At 49.3% G+C, this 17,522-nt stretch overlaps 1 protein-coding gene across 4 annotated transcripts in view; it reads left to right on the top strand.

Annotated features, from left to right (window-relative positions):
- Window positions 1–234: 234 nt before the first annotated feature.
- SEC14L5 (SEC14 like lipid binding 5) overlaps window positions 235–17,522 on the top strand; it is a 46,272-nt gene continuing 28,984 nt past the window's right edge. The window contains exons 1-5 of one of the 4 annotated variants that reach the window (XM_045820904.1): window positions 235–435; window positions 1,142–1,208; window positions 12,018–12,107; window positions 15,026–15,175; window positions 15,579–15,710. In XM_045820904.1, the coding sequence (XP_045676860.1) occupies window positions 1,146–1,208; window positions 12,018–12,107; window positions 15,026–15,175; window positions 15,579–15,710 (435 nt within the window). In that variant the 5' untranslated portion in view covers window positions 235–435; window positions 1,142–1,145. Of the gene's footprint in view, window positions 436–1,093; window positions 1,209–12,017; window positions 12,108–15,025; window positions 15,176–15,578; window positions 15,711–17,522 lie in introns of all 4 variants that reach the window. The other 3 variants (XM_045820903.1, XM_045820906.1, XM_045820905.1) reach the window with 3 other exon arrangements.

Raw genomic sequence — 17,522 nt, 5'->3', positions numbered from 1 at the left:
GACCAGTATGAGGGCGGGGCCCAGCCGAGAAGTGGCCAATTTGGAGGAAGAGCTGGGCTGGGGGCGTGGTCAAACAAAGACGTAAATGAGGGGAGGGGCTAAGGCTGGGGCGTGGCCAGGGCTGGGAGCCGGGTGGAATCTGGGCGGGGTCATGACAGGGGCGTGGGCGGGGCCGTCCTGGGGCGGGGCCAGTTCAGGGACTGGGCCGGGCCAGGTTCTCTGCTGTCCCGGGTCCTGGAGCGCTCTCGCGGAGCGGGTCTCTTTCCCGACCCTCATGTTCCTCCTTGACCCACCAGGCTAGACTCCGTAGGCTTGGCGACTGTGGTCTGGCCTTGCTTCAGGCACTGCGCTCTGAGCCAGGCGGCTACGTGGTCCCTGTCGGGCTGAGCTCCTCACTACCCCAGGACTGCGTCCCTGGAGATTCCAAGGGCGAGGGTGAGCTGGCCTGTGTGTGCATGCATGTGTTTGTGTGTGCATGTGCGCATTGGTGTGTATGTACATTTGTGTGGACGTCTGTGTGCACCAGAGGAATTGTGTATGTGCGTGGCGTTGGTTAGGTACATACTCAAGGAGCTGAGTGTGTGTGCAAAGTTATGTGCGTGTGCAAGGGTGGTTCCATGTAGGAGGAGAGTCGTGCATGTGTGTATGTGAGACAGAGACAGTGCATGTGAAATTTGGTAAAGACTGTGTGTATCAAGGTATCTTGGAGAAAATGAGAGAGAAGGTACAGTGATTCTTGGGGGACGTCTGTGGTGAGCTGGGGGTGTGTGGGTGGTGAATTGTGGGAGTGGAAGAATTGCCAATGTGTGTGTTTCCATGTGAGTGGCAATGAGGGATGTTTCTGGGAGCCTCCATGTAAAGGGGTGGGGACCAAGGAATGTTTAGGGGTACTGATTTCTCTTGGAGGGTGAGTGTGATCTGGGGCAGGGGGTAATGTATCTGGCAGTTGTTGGGGCCTGGCAGAGTGCAACTTAGGGATTACACCAAGTACCTTGCTTTAAGTACTGGGAAGATTTGTGCATGAGGGAGCAGTGGGTAGGGTTCTTGCTTCACGTGGAGGGAGCTGCTACCTCACCAGTCACCTGTCACCCAGGCTCTGCATTCACTCCTACCTGAGTGGCCTCTGTTGGTGCATCCGCAGGACCATGGTGCAGAAGTACCAGTCTCCTGTTCGCATCTACAAGTACCCATTTGAGCTGGTCATGGCGGTGAGTGACCCCTGATTCTCTGGACCCTGTGTGATGGCTGGAGGGATGTGGGAGGGTTACAAGAAGTTAGCCATGATGGGAAGGAGAGAGAGCCCCTCAATCCCTGGATCAGAAGGAATTTTTTAACTATTTGGTTGACCTGGTGGGTCCAGCTTCCAATCAGTGACCCCTCAGCCTGGCCATCCTACCTTGTTATATAACTTCTGGAATCCTTACCCACTGAGCAAAACACAAGGCCTTTCTTTCTTTTCCTTGAAGCTTGCCTATTCTGTTGTCTCAGGATCCTCTGACAGAAAACAAGGATATCAGGGGCTAAGCCACTGCTGTCATTTTATGTAATGACAGTAACAGTAATAATAGTAAACACAGTAATGAAGATGGTGGCAGCCGTTCACTGAGGGTGTACAATAAATGCAAAGAATACATGTAAGTCTTTACACATATTCTGCCATTTAATCCTTTGGCTCTGGCCACATAGCTCAGCTGCTTAGAGGCTTGTCCTGATACGCCAAGGTTGTGGGTTCAATCCCTGGTGAGGGCATATATAAGAGTCAACCAATGAATACATAAATACGTGGAACAACAAAAATCGATGTTTCTCCCCCTCTCTCTCAAAGCAGTAAGTAAAAATTTTAAAAGTCCCAATAGGTCACATTATTCTCATTTTATGTCCACTAAACTGAAGATAGAGAGGTGACAGGCTGGCCCCAAGTTCTGTGGCCAGAAAGAGGTAGAACTGGGGGGACTCCAGAGCCATGGTTTTAACCACAGCACCCCCAGGGCCCTGCTTCCATTCACACACCCTCTGTGTGTGTCCTGCCTGATCTTATCCTATGGTTCTACATGCATATGTGTTTCTAGTCACATAAAGGGCTAAAAAATATCACCTGAGTCTTCCGTACAATGTTGTGCTATTTGGTGTAAATGGTTCCAGGTCAGGAAAGAAGCAGGGCACATACTGACTAGCTGGTGACCTTGGGCAAATTACTTAACCTCTCTGAGCCTTCTCTCCTCATCCCTGAAATGAGGATTACATAGTTTCTAAATTTGGGCATCCTGTTGAGGATTAAATGAGTCAATATGCATAAAGCTTTTCATGCTGGGTCTGGCATAGACCAAATGCTATTAGTGTTTTTGTTACTGTTACTGTTGTTGCCTGTGGCTGTGTGACTTTCCTTCATCTGTAATGGGGATGGGACACCAGTGGGCAATGAGGAGATCTGGGACATGCAGTCAGAAGCCCTGGGTCCCTGTCACTGCTTTGCAGTGCTCTGGCTGTGTATCTTTGGGAAGTCACTGAATTTCTCTGAGCCTTGATTTCATAATTTGTGCAATATGGATGGTTGTATACACCTCATAAGGTTGTCATGAGGATTAAAGGTGTGTGTGTGTGTGTGTGTGTGTGTGTGTGTGTGTGTGTGACCCAGTGCCGGGCCTCGTCCATGCTAAGCAGACAAAAAATGGTGGCTAAATATACACAATTGTCCTCTAAGGCTCCAGGTAGCTCATATATTCTAAGACCCTAGGACTCATTTGTTCATTCATTCATTTACTGAATAGAAAAGAGGCGCTGTCCCCACCCTTTTGGGAGAGTGCAGTCACCTGTTGCTCTCTGCCATAAAGTGGAGACATATAACAATAAGATGGACAACTAATAATTTTTTAATTATTGCATGTGCTTAATAAATATAAATTTAATTTAGTATGTTTAGGATTTTCAAAAATATTTATGGTCATTACACTTTAAAATAAAACATGCTTAAAATAAAACATAGCATTTAAGACCCCATTAGTAGTACTAGTGATGTACTTATGTTGCCTTTTTTGGACTATGTCACAAATATTTCGTAGGCTCTGCAATCCATGAATGAAGGCAGGTCTTGGTTTGTTCCCTCAGGTGTTAACAGTCTCTAGATGTTGATGTAGGGATGCTGTGGGCACAGAAGGAAACAAAGGTTTTCAGGTATTTGTCATCTACATCTGCTCTAATCTAGGTTCTTCGTGTCTTTCAAAGAGCAAGTTGTCTCCTGTACAGCTTTGTCAGTGAAAGAGCTTCAAACCGCTGCTCATCCCTGACAAAGCCACTTTGCCGACTGTTTACAAAACATCATTGTCCCCAAAATAGCTGCATAACTCAACATAACTTGTGTGCTGTGTGGGCACAAAAGGGGTTTTCTGCACTTAATGTCTGTCTTTGTTTCTCAGATGAACACTTGCCCTCAGTTTGGGTCAGATGCCAGGGAAGTTTTGGGTGAACTCAGCTGTTTTTATCACTTCCGAGTGACCAGACCAACTGGCCTTTTGGTTTTTCTGTTTAACAAAACTGACCTGAGAATCCAAGCCACCCTCATGTCTTCAAAAGTTCCCCCGTGGTGACATAAAAGACTGAAATCAGGCTCAGGGAACTGGTTATAAAATAGCACTAAGGCAACTTGTCAAGACCCAGCTTAAAATTTTTTTAAAAAATCACTTTTCTCTTTGATTTAAAAAATTTAACTGATCCAATGAATAGATGCCTCTTTCCTTGGGCCAAATCCCTGGACATGAATTCTGTTTCTGAGGGGTAGGATTTCAGGGGAATTTTGCTTTCTTCTTTCTCGATAGCACTCTATTGTTTGGCTCAAAGCAATCAGCTGGGATTACATTGGTACGTAGAGGAAAGTAATTTGGCAAAGAAGGCAGCTGCCTTATCCAAGGCTGGAGAGGGTCCTTGCTCCCTTTGAATGTGGGTACCGGGAAGTGTGTGCGTGTGGGTCTTTGTGGAGATCACTGTGTGTAGAACACGAAGGCCTTGTCTTGGACTGTGGGCTGTGGTCATTTAAGTCCTGAAGGCCACTCTGGTTAGCCTACAGCCCGTCGTGAATGGATTCTAGGTTATCTCCAGTTTCTCACCTGGAAAACAGAGGTAATTAAGGTCTGGCTCCTCCGAGAGTGGAAGTGACAGTTCACGGAAGAGAGGCAGGTGCTCAGACAGGGCCTGACACATTGTCAATGCTCCTGAAATATTACTTAGATTTATTATTGTTATTTATTGTTTCAACACCTTTCTTGAGCTGTAACTCACATACCATACTGACCACCATTTTAAAGGGTAAAAGTTAGTGGTTTTCAGTATATTCATAGAGGTGTGCAACCATGATCACAGTCAGTTTCAGAGCATTTTGTCACCCTGAAAAGAAACCTTGTATTCTTTGTCAGTATCCCCAGTTCCCCCATTCTGCCCAGTCCTGGATAACCACTAATCTACTTTCTGTCTTTGTACATTAGTCTAGTTTGGACATTTCATATACATGGAATCATAAAATATGTGGCCTTTTGGGACTGGTATAATATTTTCAAGGTTCATCCACACTGTAGCATGCTTCAGAACTTTATTCTTTTTTATGGCTGAATACTATTCCATTGCATGGATGGACATATTTGAGTATCCATTCTACAGCTGATGCACATTTAGATTGTTTCCAATTTTGGGCTACTGTGAATAACATTGCTATGGACATTCATGTGCGAGGTTTTGTGTGGACACATTTCTTCCAAAGAAATTCCTGGTGTGAATAGTGGTGGTTATTTGGTAAGTTTATGAAGATTCTATTTTAAATTTCATTTAACAGACACACACGCAGTGCTTCCTGGGTTCCAGGCACTGTTCTGAGCTCATTCAAATATTAATTCATGAACTTCTTATAACCACCCCTCTGAGATAGGTTTGGTGGGTAGCCCCATGCTACAGATGAGAAAACTGAGGCACATAATGAATGAATGAATTACCTAGAGCTACAGAGGGGACACGTGGTAGGTGGGGATTTAACTGCAGGCCGTCGGCTCCAGAATTTGTATTCCCAACCCTGAGCTCTGTCATTTGTCAGAGCTGAGGATCTGAAGTCATGGGGGTGCCACCTGGGCTGAACGAGTGGTCCCACTGGGACAGTTAGTTACCATCAGGACTGCATCCAGAATGCCTGCACCCCAGCGGAAACCTGCAAGAAGGACCACAGCCAAACCCGGCAGCCCTTGGCTTCCCATGGGCAGCTGATGCCTACACAGCCTAGGAGCGTTGACTGAGCCCTCTGTGACCCCAGCCCTCTAGGCCAGCTCAGATGCGGGTACTAGTATAGCAGCCTTAGTTACAGCAGAAGAGGAAACTGAGGCTTAGAGAGGTCAAAGACCTTGTCCCTCAGTCACTGTCCTCATTTGCTTGGGCTGTGTAACAAAGGACTACACCGGCTAGCTGAGAACCACAGGAAGTCCATACCTCACAGTCCTGGAGAACAGAAGTCCCAGGTCCAGGTGCCAGCAGTGCTGTGCTCCCTCTGCTGTGCTCCCTCTGCAGGTGCTAGGAAGGCTCCTCTCCGAGCTTCCAGTGGTTTCTTGGCTGTGGCCATAATGGCCCTCTTCACATGGTGCACTCCCTGTGAGTGTCTCTGTGTCCAAATTTCCCCTTTTATGAGGGTACCAATCCCATTGGGTTTATAAGGACACCCTGATGACCTCATTCTAACTTGATTGCCTCTGTTAAAGACTCAGGGATGGCCAAATAAGTTCACATTCTGAGGTACTTGGGGGAACCTTTTTTGGGGGGACACAATTCAGTCCATAACATTTAGTAAATGGCATCACCAGTAAACGGCAGAGGTTTGAACTCGGGGAATCTGACCCCACAGCCTGAGTGCACAGCCAGACGTTTTGGATTCTGGCTTGATGTTCAGTAAACATCTGTGTGCCAGTCACCTCTGCAACTTCATGAATGACCCAGCCACCTTTTTTCCCTGCCCAGGGGTCCCTGTGGGGCTCAAAAGCCCTATGGCTTCGTCTCAGATTCTGCAAACCTGAAGAAGGAAGATGGCATGGATTAGAATTTCCTAAGCAATAAGCTTTTCACGTGGAGGAAGGGTTGAGGTGAGGGTTGTAGTCAGCAATTAAGTGTTAAAATATTTAAAGACCTGGTTTTCTGTGTTGATAAACAGCTTGTAATTTAGCAAATAGGTTATTAATAAGAAAAAGCCTCTGAAGGTAAATCTTTGCAGTCCAGGCCATGGGCAGTTACAGCTGAAATTGTTGTTATGGATGTAGTTTTAATAAAGCAGCAGGGGCCTTATTCAAGGGAGTTTAAATTAGTTCCCTGGAGCCTGTTGTCATCTGATCCGTTGCTAGCAGATTAAGAGAAGCAATATTTTCCGCCCTGGACGGCTTACAGGGCTCTGCGGTGCTCTGATTTGGGCTGGGGGAGCAGAGGCGATCCGCGGCCCAGGAAGGTGATCTTCTGATTCAGGGGGCCCTGAACTAAACTGGGTCCCCACTCATTACGTCACGTGTTCATTAACTCGTGCATGCACACGCGTGTGTGCCCCACAAATACTCAAGTGTACGCTGCGTGCCAGGTGCAGGGGCTGTGAAAGGGTTGATTCCCAGTACTTTCTGAATGCATCATTATTCTGATAGTTTTGTGTAAAATTTGTTTGTTTACTCTTTTATATGGGTCTATTTCATTAAAGTAAGCTTCAGGAAGGAGGGAACCATGTCTGTCTTCTAGTTTTGTCTTGACCTGGTTTTCTTGACATGATCCTTTTTTTGCCCACATAGAGCTTGCACTGGTGTGTGTGTGTGTGTGTGTGAGAGAGAGAGAGAGAGAGAGAGAGAGAGAGAGAGAGAGAGAGAGCGAGCAGGCAAATGCCATGAAGGATGACTTGTAATGGGGGAAGAACAAGTCAACAGCCAAAGGTCTTTAAGGCAGCCAGGTAGAGCCTCGCTGGGGGAGGAGGGCCAGCTGTGTGCAGGCTCAGTCGGCAGAATGTGTCCCTCTGAAGAAATGCACGTGGTGAGGTTGGGCCCCAGTGAGAGTCAGAAAGTGATTGGTGTGTCAGTTTATCTCTCCAGGGACTTTGGGAGTGGGGCAGGTTTTAAGCAGCAGGGTGGCACAATCAGATCTAGGGTTTAGAAGGCTCCCCTGGCTGTTAAAAAGTGGATTGATGGGGGTTTCTATCCCAGAGCATGGGGAAACATAGGTGACAGAAGTCGGGAGCATTCCTGAGACACTTGGGAAGTCTAAAATAGCATCTCCCTCCCATTAAGATCTTGACATACTGCTAAATGTCAAGACTCGCTGGGCTGGCTTCACTTCTGCCTCATTCCTCTGGGAACCATCAGGGGTACCAGCTGATCTTGGAAGTTCGTGGGCAGCGAGAGTGTCAGAGGAGAAGGGTTCCCCTGCCCTGCTCCCCACCCCTGGGTGAGATCCACAGCAGGATTTCTTGCAGCTGCTGGGCTCAGCAGCCAGACTGTGTACTCTCTCAGTGGTGGAGAGACTAGGCATTCTGATGGTGTGACCTCATGAGGACACAAGGTACCAGCCAGGCAAAGGAGGATCCATCTTGTGAGGAGCAGATAGAAACAGAAACAGTCACTAGGCTGTGCTAACTGTGCCCCACGCTGTAGCCTTGGGACCAGGGATCTGTGAAAAACAGGCAAAACTGCTCATCTGTGTCATGTTCAGGATAATTCATTGGCCGACAGCTGCAGATGCACTGCTATTGGGACCAGAAGGGAGCTGCTCAGGCATTTATTCACTTGTGCATGAAGCAGCTTCCAGAACTTGGCTCTCTGTGGTAGACAAGGAACAGCAATACATAGGCATGGGTTACCCTCTGGGCTGTGTGCCTGCTGAAGTGCACTGGTGAGTGTAGACAGAAGCCCACTTGTGCTGAGATGGGGGCACCTGTACTGCTCCATCTGCTCTTCTAGGTACATATGTGATGAGGGTTCCAACTTCCTGCTCTTTCCACAGCACCTGCGGTCTCTCTCTCTCTCTCCCCTCCCCTCTCCTCCCCTTTCCTTCCTTCCTTCCTTCCTTCCTTCCTTCCTTCCTTCCTTCCTTCCTTCCTTCCTTCCTTCCTTCCATCTGCAAATATTGGCTGGATGTCTCCAGTGTCCCAGTTTGCATGAATGCACTGGAGAATCCAGTGATGAAGAAAACAGACATAGAGACAGCAGTGTTGACTATAAACAAATAAACACAGACAGGCTATCCTATCAAAAATCACAATCAATGCTTCTGGTAGGGCTACAAGCCTCCTAGGAGATGGTTTACTCTCATTTTGAAAAATTGTGGTAAAATATGCATAACACAAAATTTCCTATTTTAAGTGTGCAGTTCAGTGGCATTATGTACATCCACAATGTTGTGTAACCATCATCTCTATCCATCTCCACAAATTTTTCATCTTCCCCACGTGAAATCCTGTACCCATTAAACACTGACTCCCTGTTTCCCTCTCCCCACACGCAGCCCCTAGTAATCACCATGCTGCTTTCTCTCTCTATAAATCTGACTACACTAGTACCTCATATGAGTGGAATCATATAGTATTTGTCCTCTTGTGTCTGGCTTATTTCGCTTAGCATCATTTCTTTTAATGGATGAATATCCCAAGGTATGGAAAGACCACATTTTGTTCATCCATTCATCTGTCAATGAACATTTGGTTTGTTTCTACTTGTTAGCTATTGGGAATAGTGCTATGAACACGGGTGTACAAATACCCGTGTACAGAAAAATGGTCCCTGTTGATTTATAGCCCTGAAGACATCTACTATGTTCATTTAAAAATCTACTATGCAGTGTTTGACACTGCTAATTACTTTACACATATTATCTCTTTTTAATATTTAGAGCAATCCTTATGAAGTAGGTTTCATCACCCTTATAATCTTTTTTTTTTCCTGAGGAAACTGAGTCTCAGAAAGGTTAAGTTGAGGTCACCCAGCTGGCAAGTGGCAGAGGTGTCGTCTAAACTCTGTGCTTTGTCTCTGCCACTCTGTCACACCCCAGACGTGCCCCTCACTGTGTCTGGGTGCCCTGGCACAGGGTCCTCTGACCCTCTGTATTTGTCCTTTTTGTCTTGTGAGCTGGCTTTGACTACAATAGCAGTAGGTTTTTCAGCTACAAGGCTGTCTGGGTATAGGTGTTTATAGAGACTGTCCATGGCAGTGATTGCGGAAGACTTCTAGAATAGTGCCGCCACGGTCCTGCGTGCCCACTTCCCTTCGTCAGCTGGGTGGCACTGCTGCCATTGGGTGTCTGATGGCTCACTCATTGAGCTCTGATTAAAAACCTCGGTCCAGAGTTGGAATTCAGACATTACCCAGCTATGAAAAAGAATGAAGCACTTACTCCTGCTACAACATGGGTGAACCTCGAAAACATGATGCTCAGCGAAAGAAGCCTATCACAAAAGACCACATATTGTGTGATTCCAATGATATGAAATGTCCAGAGAAAGCAAATCCAAAGAGACAGAAAGCAGATGAGCGGTCACCTAGGGCTGGGTGGGGAGATTGGGGAGTAACTGCTAACAGGTACGGAGCTTCTATTTGTGATGATCAAATGTTCTGAAATTAGACTGTTGTGACTGTTGCATAACTTCATGGATGTACTAAAACTCACTGTACTGTGCACTTTAAAATGGTGCATTTTATGGTCTGAGAATTACATCTCAGTTAAGAAAGAAGAGTTGAGAGAGCTAGAGGATTGATACTCGTCTGCCCTGGGGTCTCCCAGGCTTGCAGGGGAAATCTGGTGGGTGGATAAGGAAGGCTCTTGAGGTGGCCACGTGGTGGTCACTGGGCGGTCAGTGCCCTGACTCCAGACTTCGGCACAGAGAGGAAGGGTGGCATATTGGGCTAGAATATCTTAGTGTGGTTTGGCTGTTCTTTCCACATTTGCGGTGGAAGGTTTAGGCTACTGGTTCCAGCTTCCTTTGAATTTGCATGAGGAAGAGCAGGAAGGAAGGAGGGAGAGGGGGAGGGAGCAGCTGTCAAGTGATTATCAGAAATAGCTTTCCTGTACTTTATAGAATCTCTCACCCTTTTTAAAAATTTAAATGTATTTAACAAATGCTTATGTAGAACAAACCATGTGTCAGCCTCTGTTCTCAGCACTTCACTGAAACAGACTCCTTTATTTGCCCAGACAACTCAGCAAAGTAGATACTTTTCTCTTTTTAACAAATGAATTAAGGAACTGAGGAATGAATTAAGGAACTGAGAGCTTGATGATTTATTCATGTGGTCACAGAGCTGGTCAGAGGCTGAGCAGAGATTTGAACCCAGGCCCCAGAGTCCATGCCCTTAACAACTCTGCTGTACTGTCTGTCACTCACTCATTCATCATGTAAATGTCTATTGAGTATCAACTATGAGCTAGGCATTTTTTCAAGGCACCATGGATTTGGAGGTGAGCAAACCCACTGTCAGGGTCTGACGACTTCTTAGTTCAGCATAGTGACTCACGAAGGAAGAAAACAGGTACAAGCGAGTGGTCTCTGGGAGCATTACTCCACTTTACAGGTGGGCCTGCTGTGCTCAAAGTTACCCAGCTTAGCTGGGAGTACAGGGCTCTCTAGCTCTGGTCCCCTCATCTCCACAGGCTAAGTGTGTCTTTGTAGATTTTTTGCAGAATGGGGGGCACGTGGGAGACATTCAGTGGAAGTTTACATCGGCCTCTGCCTGCCCCAGCCGAGGCTCTTGCAAGGGCGAGTTCTGGACCTTGGACCAGCTTCCTTTCTGAGCCTGCAGGCTTGGGTGTCCCTTCCCAACCACCTGGCAGAGGGGCCGTAACTCAATCCTTCTACTGCCTTGTATCCCTTAGGAGGCCAAACCACGTGTTTGTCTGTCAGGGAGAATCTCAGGCCTGATTTGTGAGGACAGCAGTCAGCACCTGAGGCTCTCAGACAGGGATAAAACTAGCCGTGAGAGCTGGTTCCCCACATAGCTTGTGTCCTGTGAACTCTTTGTTCTGAAAGATGCTGTGGTGTGCAGAAGGCAAAGGGCCCTTGATTTGTGGGGTTAGGCCAGGGGACTTGGCATCTCCAAAACACTGCCACTGGTTTTTTTAATCATCACCTGAGGATGTTTTTTTAAAAATTGATTTTGGGGACAGAGGATGGGGGTGGGGTGGGGGGAGAGAGAGAGAAACATTGCTGTGAGAGAGAAACATCTGTCTGTTGCCTCCCATATGTGCCCTGATTGGGGATCGGACCTGTTTTGGTGGCAACCTTTGGGTATACGACGCTCCAACCCACTGAGTCACATTGCCAGGGCAAACCACCAACACTTGTGGTGTAACCTATATATCTCCCAAGTGGCAGGACAGGGTGGTTCAGGCCTGGGGTCTGGGTCAGCCAGGCCTGGCTCCAATTCTGCCACTTCTAGCAGTCATGTAATGTGTTCCCAAGCCTCAGCTTGCTCAGCTGTAAAATGGGGAAACACTAGTTCCTGTCCTATCAGGGCATGGTGAGGATGAAAGGATGCAGTTAGCATTTTGTAAATGTCAGTAACAACAGTGTCAGACTCGAGAGCTCACAGCCCCAGGGAATCTCCCGCTGACAGTCCTCTGACACTGGAGAACTGGCACAGCGATGGACTCCTTATTTCAGGGCCCCTGCCTTCCAGATGGAAACTGAGCTCTGGGGCCCCTGAAACCTGGGGTGGCTCTGTCGTTGGAGCAGCCACTGCTCGCCTGAAGAAGGCAGCGCCTTCCCTTGCGTAGGCAGGGTGAGTTGTGTCCAAGCATCCCTCTATTGCTGATCAGTCCCCATGACTTCCCCCTGTTATCTAGGGGCTCCAGATGGGGCTCTTCTAACAAGGTTTGTTATGACAGGAAGTTGGCCAATGAAGCTCAGTGCCCTCAGCTGGCTGTGTGTGCTGAGCCATAGCCTGTCATTCCTTCCAGCACCTTCTTGTGGCTATCTGGGACTTCAGCAACTTTATTTTATTTCTTTCTCTGCTCATTGGCATTTCTTTATGAGCCCCTAGTGTGTGCCAAGAACTGAGATGGATGCAGGTATGAGGTTAGTGCTGCTGAAAAGCATTCAGCCCAGCCTTTGGTGCACCACATGCAAGCAAGTAAGTATATATGGTTAAAAGTGCCCTAGTGCTATCAAGTAAATGAATGGGCTATAGGACAGAGCACGGGGGAGGAGGCAGCCTTGCAGGGAAAGTGGGGGAGGGTGTCTCAGGAAGAGGGACCAGCAGAGATAGACAAGTCCCTGAAGTGTAGAGTCTCCTCAGCCCCCATCCTTGTCCTCTACCTTCTGGGAGCCTCAGTGACTCCTACCTCCTCCCACCTCCCTGTCAAGTGAATTGATGAGTTTTCCAAGCAGGAGAAACAGCTAGTGCAAAGGCCCTGGGCAGGAACAAGCCTGGTGGGTGGATTTCCTGTTTCCTGTGGCTGACAGAGCAAAGCACCACACACTGGGGGGCTTAAACAGCAGGCATTTTTAATCTCACAATCTGGAGGCTAGAAGTCTGAGATCGAGTTGTCGGCAGAGTTGGTTCCTTCAGAAGGGCAAACTGTTCCAGGCCTTTCTCCTGGCTTCTGGTGTTGCTCATGATCCCTGGGGTTTCCTGGCTTGAAGAGGAGTCACCCCAGTCAATGCCCTTGTCTTCATGTGGTGTTCCCATGTGTGTCTCTGTGTCCACATTTTCCCTTTTATAAGGACATCTGTAATACTGGAGTAGGGCCCACCCTACTCTAGTATGACCTCGTTTTAATTAGTTACATCTGCAACAAACCTGCTTCCAAATAAGGTCATGTTCAGAAGTCCTGGGGGTTAGGACTTCACACTTAAGTTTTATTGGAGGTGGGGGGCACAAGTCAACTCATAACAGTGTGTTCTAGAAACAGTGAGGCTGGAGTGGCTAGAGCAGAGTAAAGGAGGCTGGGGTGGGCGGTGGGCTGGTGGGACAGATCTCCCAGGGCCTGGGAGTCCACAGTGCAGAGTGTGGGATCCGTTCTGGGTATCCAGTTCCTTTCATCTGGGGATCAGGAGAGAGACTGAAAACCAGTCAATGGGGTGGAGAAGCTCAGGAGTAGTGTGGCCACTGCCTGGCAAGAGTAGAAGGACTGAGGGCAGAGAAAGGAGAAATTGTGACCACACGGCCCCAGCAGACAAAGCCTGGCTATTTCCGAGCTGCTGGGCAGAACAAGACCTGCTGCTGAGCAAGGCGTTCCTGAGGGAACGGGGGTGCTGATCCAGCTTGGGATTCAACTCCAGGTTCACCATTTTCCACTGTGTGACCTTGGGTAAATTACGTAGCCTCTCTGGGCCCCAATTTCCTCATTGTCAAATGAATGTCATGCAGAGGTTTAAATAGAAGAACACACACAGCTGGAAGAGTAGAGTCAAGGCTTGATGAGTACCAGCTACTCCAAGACACAGTCTGGTGACATCCTCACGTTACAGATAAGGAAACGGAGTCTCAGAGAGGGCAAGTGACTTGTCCAAGGTCACCCAGTGAGACTGTAGCAGAGGCTTGAACTAAGTCTGTCCAATTCTGAAATTTGCACCCCTTTCCCCCCTTATCCTTTCAAAACACGTCAGCATCCACCTGCCCATCGCAGAGGTGGGGCCCAAGCTGGCTCCTCATGCTCCCCCTGCATTTGATGCCAGCAGAGTGGTCCGAAAGGCCTGGGAAGGAGCTGTGTTCTGTTTCTTGCAAACCTATACTGTGCCACCATTTGAGTCCTGTTGCCTGGGGAGGGAAAATGCTGGGTGCCTGCGACGTGCCACACTCTACATGAGATACTCAACTTGGTTTGGTCTTCTGGGAGACAGGCTTGGTATACACCCATTCTTCCGGATGATAAAATGGACTGAGAGAAGGAAGGGACTTGTCCCTCTGCTAGGAGGGGTGGAGCTCCTCCAGCTCTCATCTCTCATCCACTTTGCTGTGAGGCTCCCTCCTTAGTGGGGAAACGCCTTCCTTCGAAAGAGGGTTCAGGGGCCTCCCTTGCCAGTCTTTAGAGCCCAGACCCCTGTTTAGGAGCCCCATGGTGCACTTTCCCTCCGGGACCAATGTGCCTTATTCTAACGCTGGTGTGTTTGTACAAGGCAACCAGTTTTGACATCCGGCAAGGAGGCAGTGCTTATCCTCCTGACCCTGGCGGAGGACACGCTGGACTGGCCTTGTGGGGCTGGGATAACCCCAAGGGCACCAGGCATGGTTTCATGTCTTCCTTTCCCCTCCCCTGCCTCTGTCACTCTGAGCTGGGTGGGTGCCGCCTCTCTGCTGGCAGGGTTGGGGGTGGGAGTGCGTGTCCTCAGATGCCGGCGCTATATTTGGAGCTTGCTTTGATCCTGATTCCGGGGCCTGTGGGCTGTGACCGGCGCTTGGAGCAGACCCTGCTTGAATGCCGCCTGCTTGTATGCTCGCACGCCCCCCAGCGGCTCTGACCCTGGTACTTGTGGAAGTGGGCACAGACTCGCCTTCCGGTCTGGATGCCTTTTCTTTCTTAGTTGCCTTCCTGCTCTGGCTAGAACCTCTAGGATGTTGACTAGAAAGGGCCAGGGCAGACAGCCTTGCCTTGTTCCCGGTCCGGAGGAATAAGTGGTCAGTCTGTCACCACTGAGTGTGCTGTATGCTGTGGTTTTCTGTAGACGCCCTTTATCAGGTTGAGAAAGTGTCCTTCTCTCCTTGCTTGTTGAGTTTTTGTCATGAAGAGGTGTTGAATTTTGTTAAAAAAATTCTTCCCCCTGAAAGATGCTTTCTTTTAAGATATCCCTGTCAAGTCCACTCTCGTCTGAGGGCGAAAGCCCAGATGTAAAGCCAAAAGGTGATCTGCCCAGTCACTGCGCAGGCAAACGATGGTCTTGTTGGTGAGGCAGCAGAGGTCACTGCGCTCCCCGGGCGCCAGGAGTGCTCTGCGCACTCTCCATACCACGCTGTCAAATGAGAAATGAGAGGACATTCCCCCGGGGCAGGAGCAGAGTTGTGCCGGTGGACCTCGCCACCCCCTCGCACTCACTCTCCTCTACCCCCAGGCCTACGAGAAGCGCTTCCCCACCTGCCCACAGATCCCTGTCTTCCTGGGCAGCGAGATCCTGTGCGAGTCCCGTAGCGAGGACGGCGCGGTGCACGTGGTGGAGCGTAGCTGCCGGCTACGCGTGGAAGCCCCGCGGCTGCTGCGGAAGGTATGGGAGCGGGGAGCAAAGGAGGAGATCAGACGGGGGTCGGGGGTCAGCACGGGAGGGGTACCTGGGGGCCAGGGGCGGGGCCAGGCGGTGGGGTGAGTGTGTGGACGTGGGCGCTGGAAGGGGTTTAGGCGGTGGGGTCTGGGTCGGAGGGCCAGCTAGTCCGGAGGGACAAGGGCAGGGAGGCTGGGCTGGAACTGGGCGGGGTGTTGGGGTACTAGGGCCGAACGGGGGTCCGGGAATAGGGGGCTGGGGAGATGGAGTCGGAGATCCCGGCCCAGGTGGGTGGGCAGGCAGGCGTGCGGTGGGGGTCTCGGGGTCTGGGGGTTACCGGGCTAGCCCTCGTGGTTCGTGCACCCAGTCCCTCATCCCCTGCACACCCCTGCTGCCCCTTCACTTGCAGATCGCTGGTGTGGAGCACGTGGTTTTCGTGCAGAAAAACGTCTTGAACTGGAAAGAGAGGACCCTCCACATCGAAGCGCACAATGAGACTTTCGCTAGCCGCGTGGTGGTCCACGAGAACTGCAGCTACACGGTGAGCGCCCGCTTGGCGACCCCCGCCCCTCCACCTGGTCCTGAGCACCTGCGTCCGGGCCGGGCTGACGCCCTCCCTCACAGAGCCTTGTGGGGTAAAATGCAGGAGCTCCTCACATCTACAGTTCAGAGACACAGCTGATTTTTTTTTAACAAGTTTAAGCAGTCTACAATATAGCTTGAGACATACTAAACTATTTTGCATTGTTTATCTTAAATTCAAATGCCACGGATCCCACATTTTATGTTTAGATCTGACAACTTGCCTTCTTCCTCCATTCTTCTCTCTCCTGTTTTCAAGAAACTGTGCCCCATTCATTTATCTGCCTGTAAGACGGGGTTAATGATGGTGCCTACCCCATAGACTGTGGTGAGGACTAGAGGAAGTAAAATATCCACACCCCCTGGACCAGTGCCTGGCATGTACTAAGCCCTGTATATGTGTTACTTTTATTTTTTTTTTAATTTTTAAAAGAGAGAGGAGGAGGTGAGAAAGAGAGGGAGAGAAACATCAATGTGTGGCTGCCTCTCATGCGGCCTCTACTGGGGACCCAGCCAGCAACCCAGGCATGTGCCCTGAACTGAGAATTGAAACGGTGACCCTTGGGTTTGCAGGCCCGCGCTCAATCCACTGAGCTACACCAGCCAGGCTATGCGTTACTTTTTAATATAATCAAGGATAATTATTATTATTCTCCAGCACATCCATTCCAGCGGGAGACACAGGCTGGGAGAGGGGACGGCAAATCAGCATAGACATGTAACTTTGTCCAGAAATACAGCAACAAAAAACACCCAAAGCAGTAGACTTCCAATTTTGTCCAGAGAAAAACCAAATCAGTGTAGACAGAACTTTGACAGACAAGCCAAGATGGGATGGAGCAGCTAGAATTACGGAGAGTAAGAGGAGGGGCCCTGTCCCCTGTGACAGTGTTCCCTGAGGAGATGCCATGGAAGCTGGGGTTGAGGGAGGAGAGGGCTGGGAAATGAGTTCTGGGGGAGGGAACAGAAGGTGGGGAGACCCTTTGGTGGGTCAGGGAGGTCAGAATGAAGACTGCAGGGGTCCTGCTGGCCTCAGGGATGGAGTGAGGCCTCTGCAGGCAACCCAGCTCTGCCACTTTCTTTCTTCTTTTTCTTTTTATCCTCACCTGAGGGCATTTTTTCATTGCTTTTAAAGAGACAGCAAGGGAGAGAGAAATATTGATGTAAAAAACATCGATGTAAGAGAGAAACATTGCTTGGTTGCTTTCTTCTATGCACCCTGACCAGGGATTGAACCTGGAACCTGGGCATGTGCCCTGGCTGGGAATCAAACCCTTGACCTTTCTGTCTACTGGATGATGCTTCAACCACCTGAGCCACATTGGCCAGGGCTCTGCCACATTCCTGCTGAATAATGTTGGGCACATTGCTTTCCCTTTCCTGAGCCACCTGTCCATCCCTGTGAAAGGGGACCTCAGCAGAACCTGCCTCATCAGCTGGTAGAGGGGCAAATGAGATGAGGTAGCTGTGCTAGATCCCAAATTGCATTTGTGCGACAACTATGGCACATTACAGGTGTTGCTGCTGTGTCTTCACCTAGCCTCCCCCACCCCCAGGGAGATCTTGGCTCCTGCATCTGTCCTGTGGTGCCCCATACACAACAGGCGTATGGAGAATGCTTTTTTCTTTGCACACCTCTAGCTTTTCTTGGGGCCTCCTGGAACCTGGGCCTAAGATGTTCAGATGTGTATGTCTGGGGAGGTGCGGGTGGGAGTTTTTTAAATCCCATTTAGTGTAGTGGTTCTCAGAACAAGTTCCACTAACAACTGAA

This window comes from Phyllostomus hastatus, unplaced genomic scaffold (assembly GCF_019186645.2).
Source record: "Phyllostomus hastatus isolate PE091 unplaced genomic scaffold, TTU_PhHast_1.1 phas_scaffold_442, whole genome shotgun sequence".
In the NCBI taxonomy this organism is placed as follows: domain Eukaryota; kingdom Metazoa; phylum Chordata; class Mammalia; order Chiroptera; family Phyllostomidae; genus Phyllostomus; species Phyllostomus hastatus.
The sequence above is the reverse complement of the archived record's forward strand: the minus strand, read 5'-3'. Positions and strand labels throughout refer to the sequence as shown.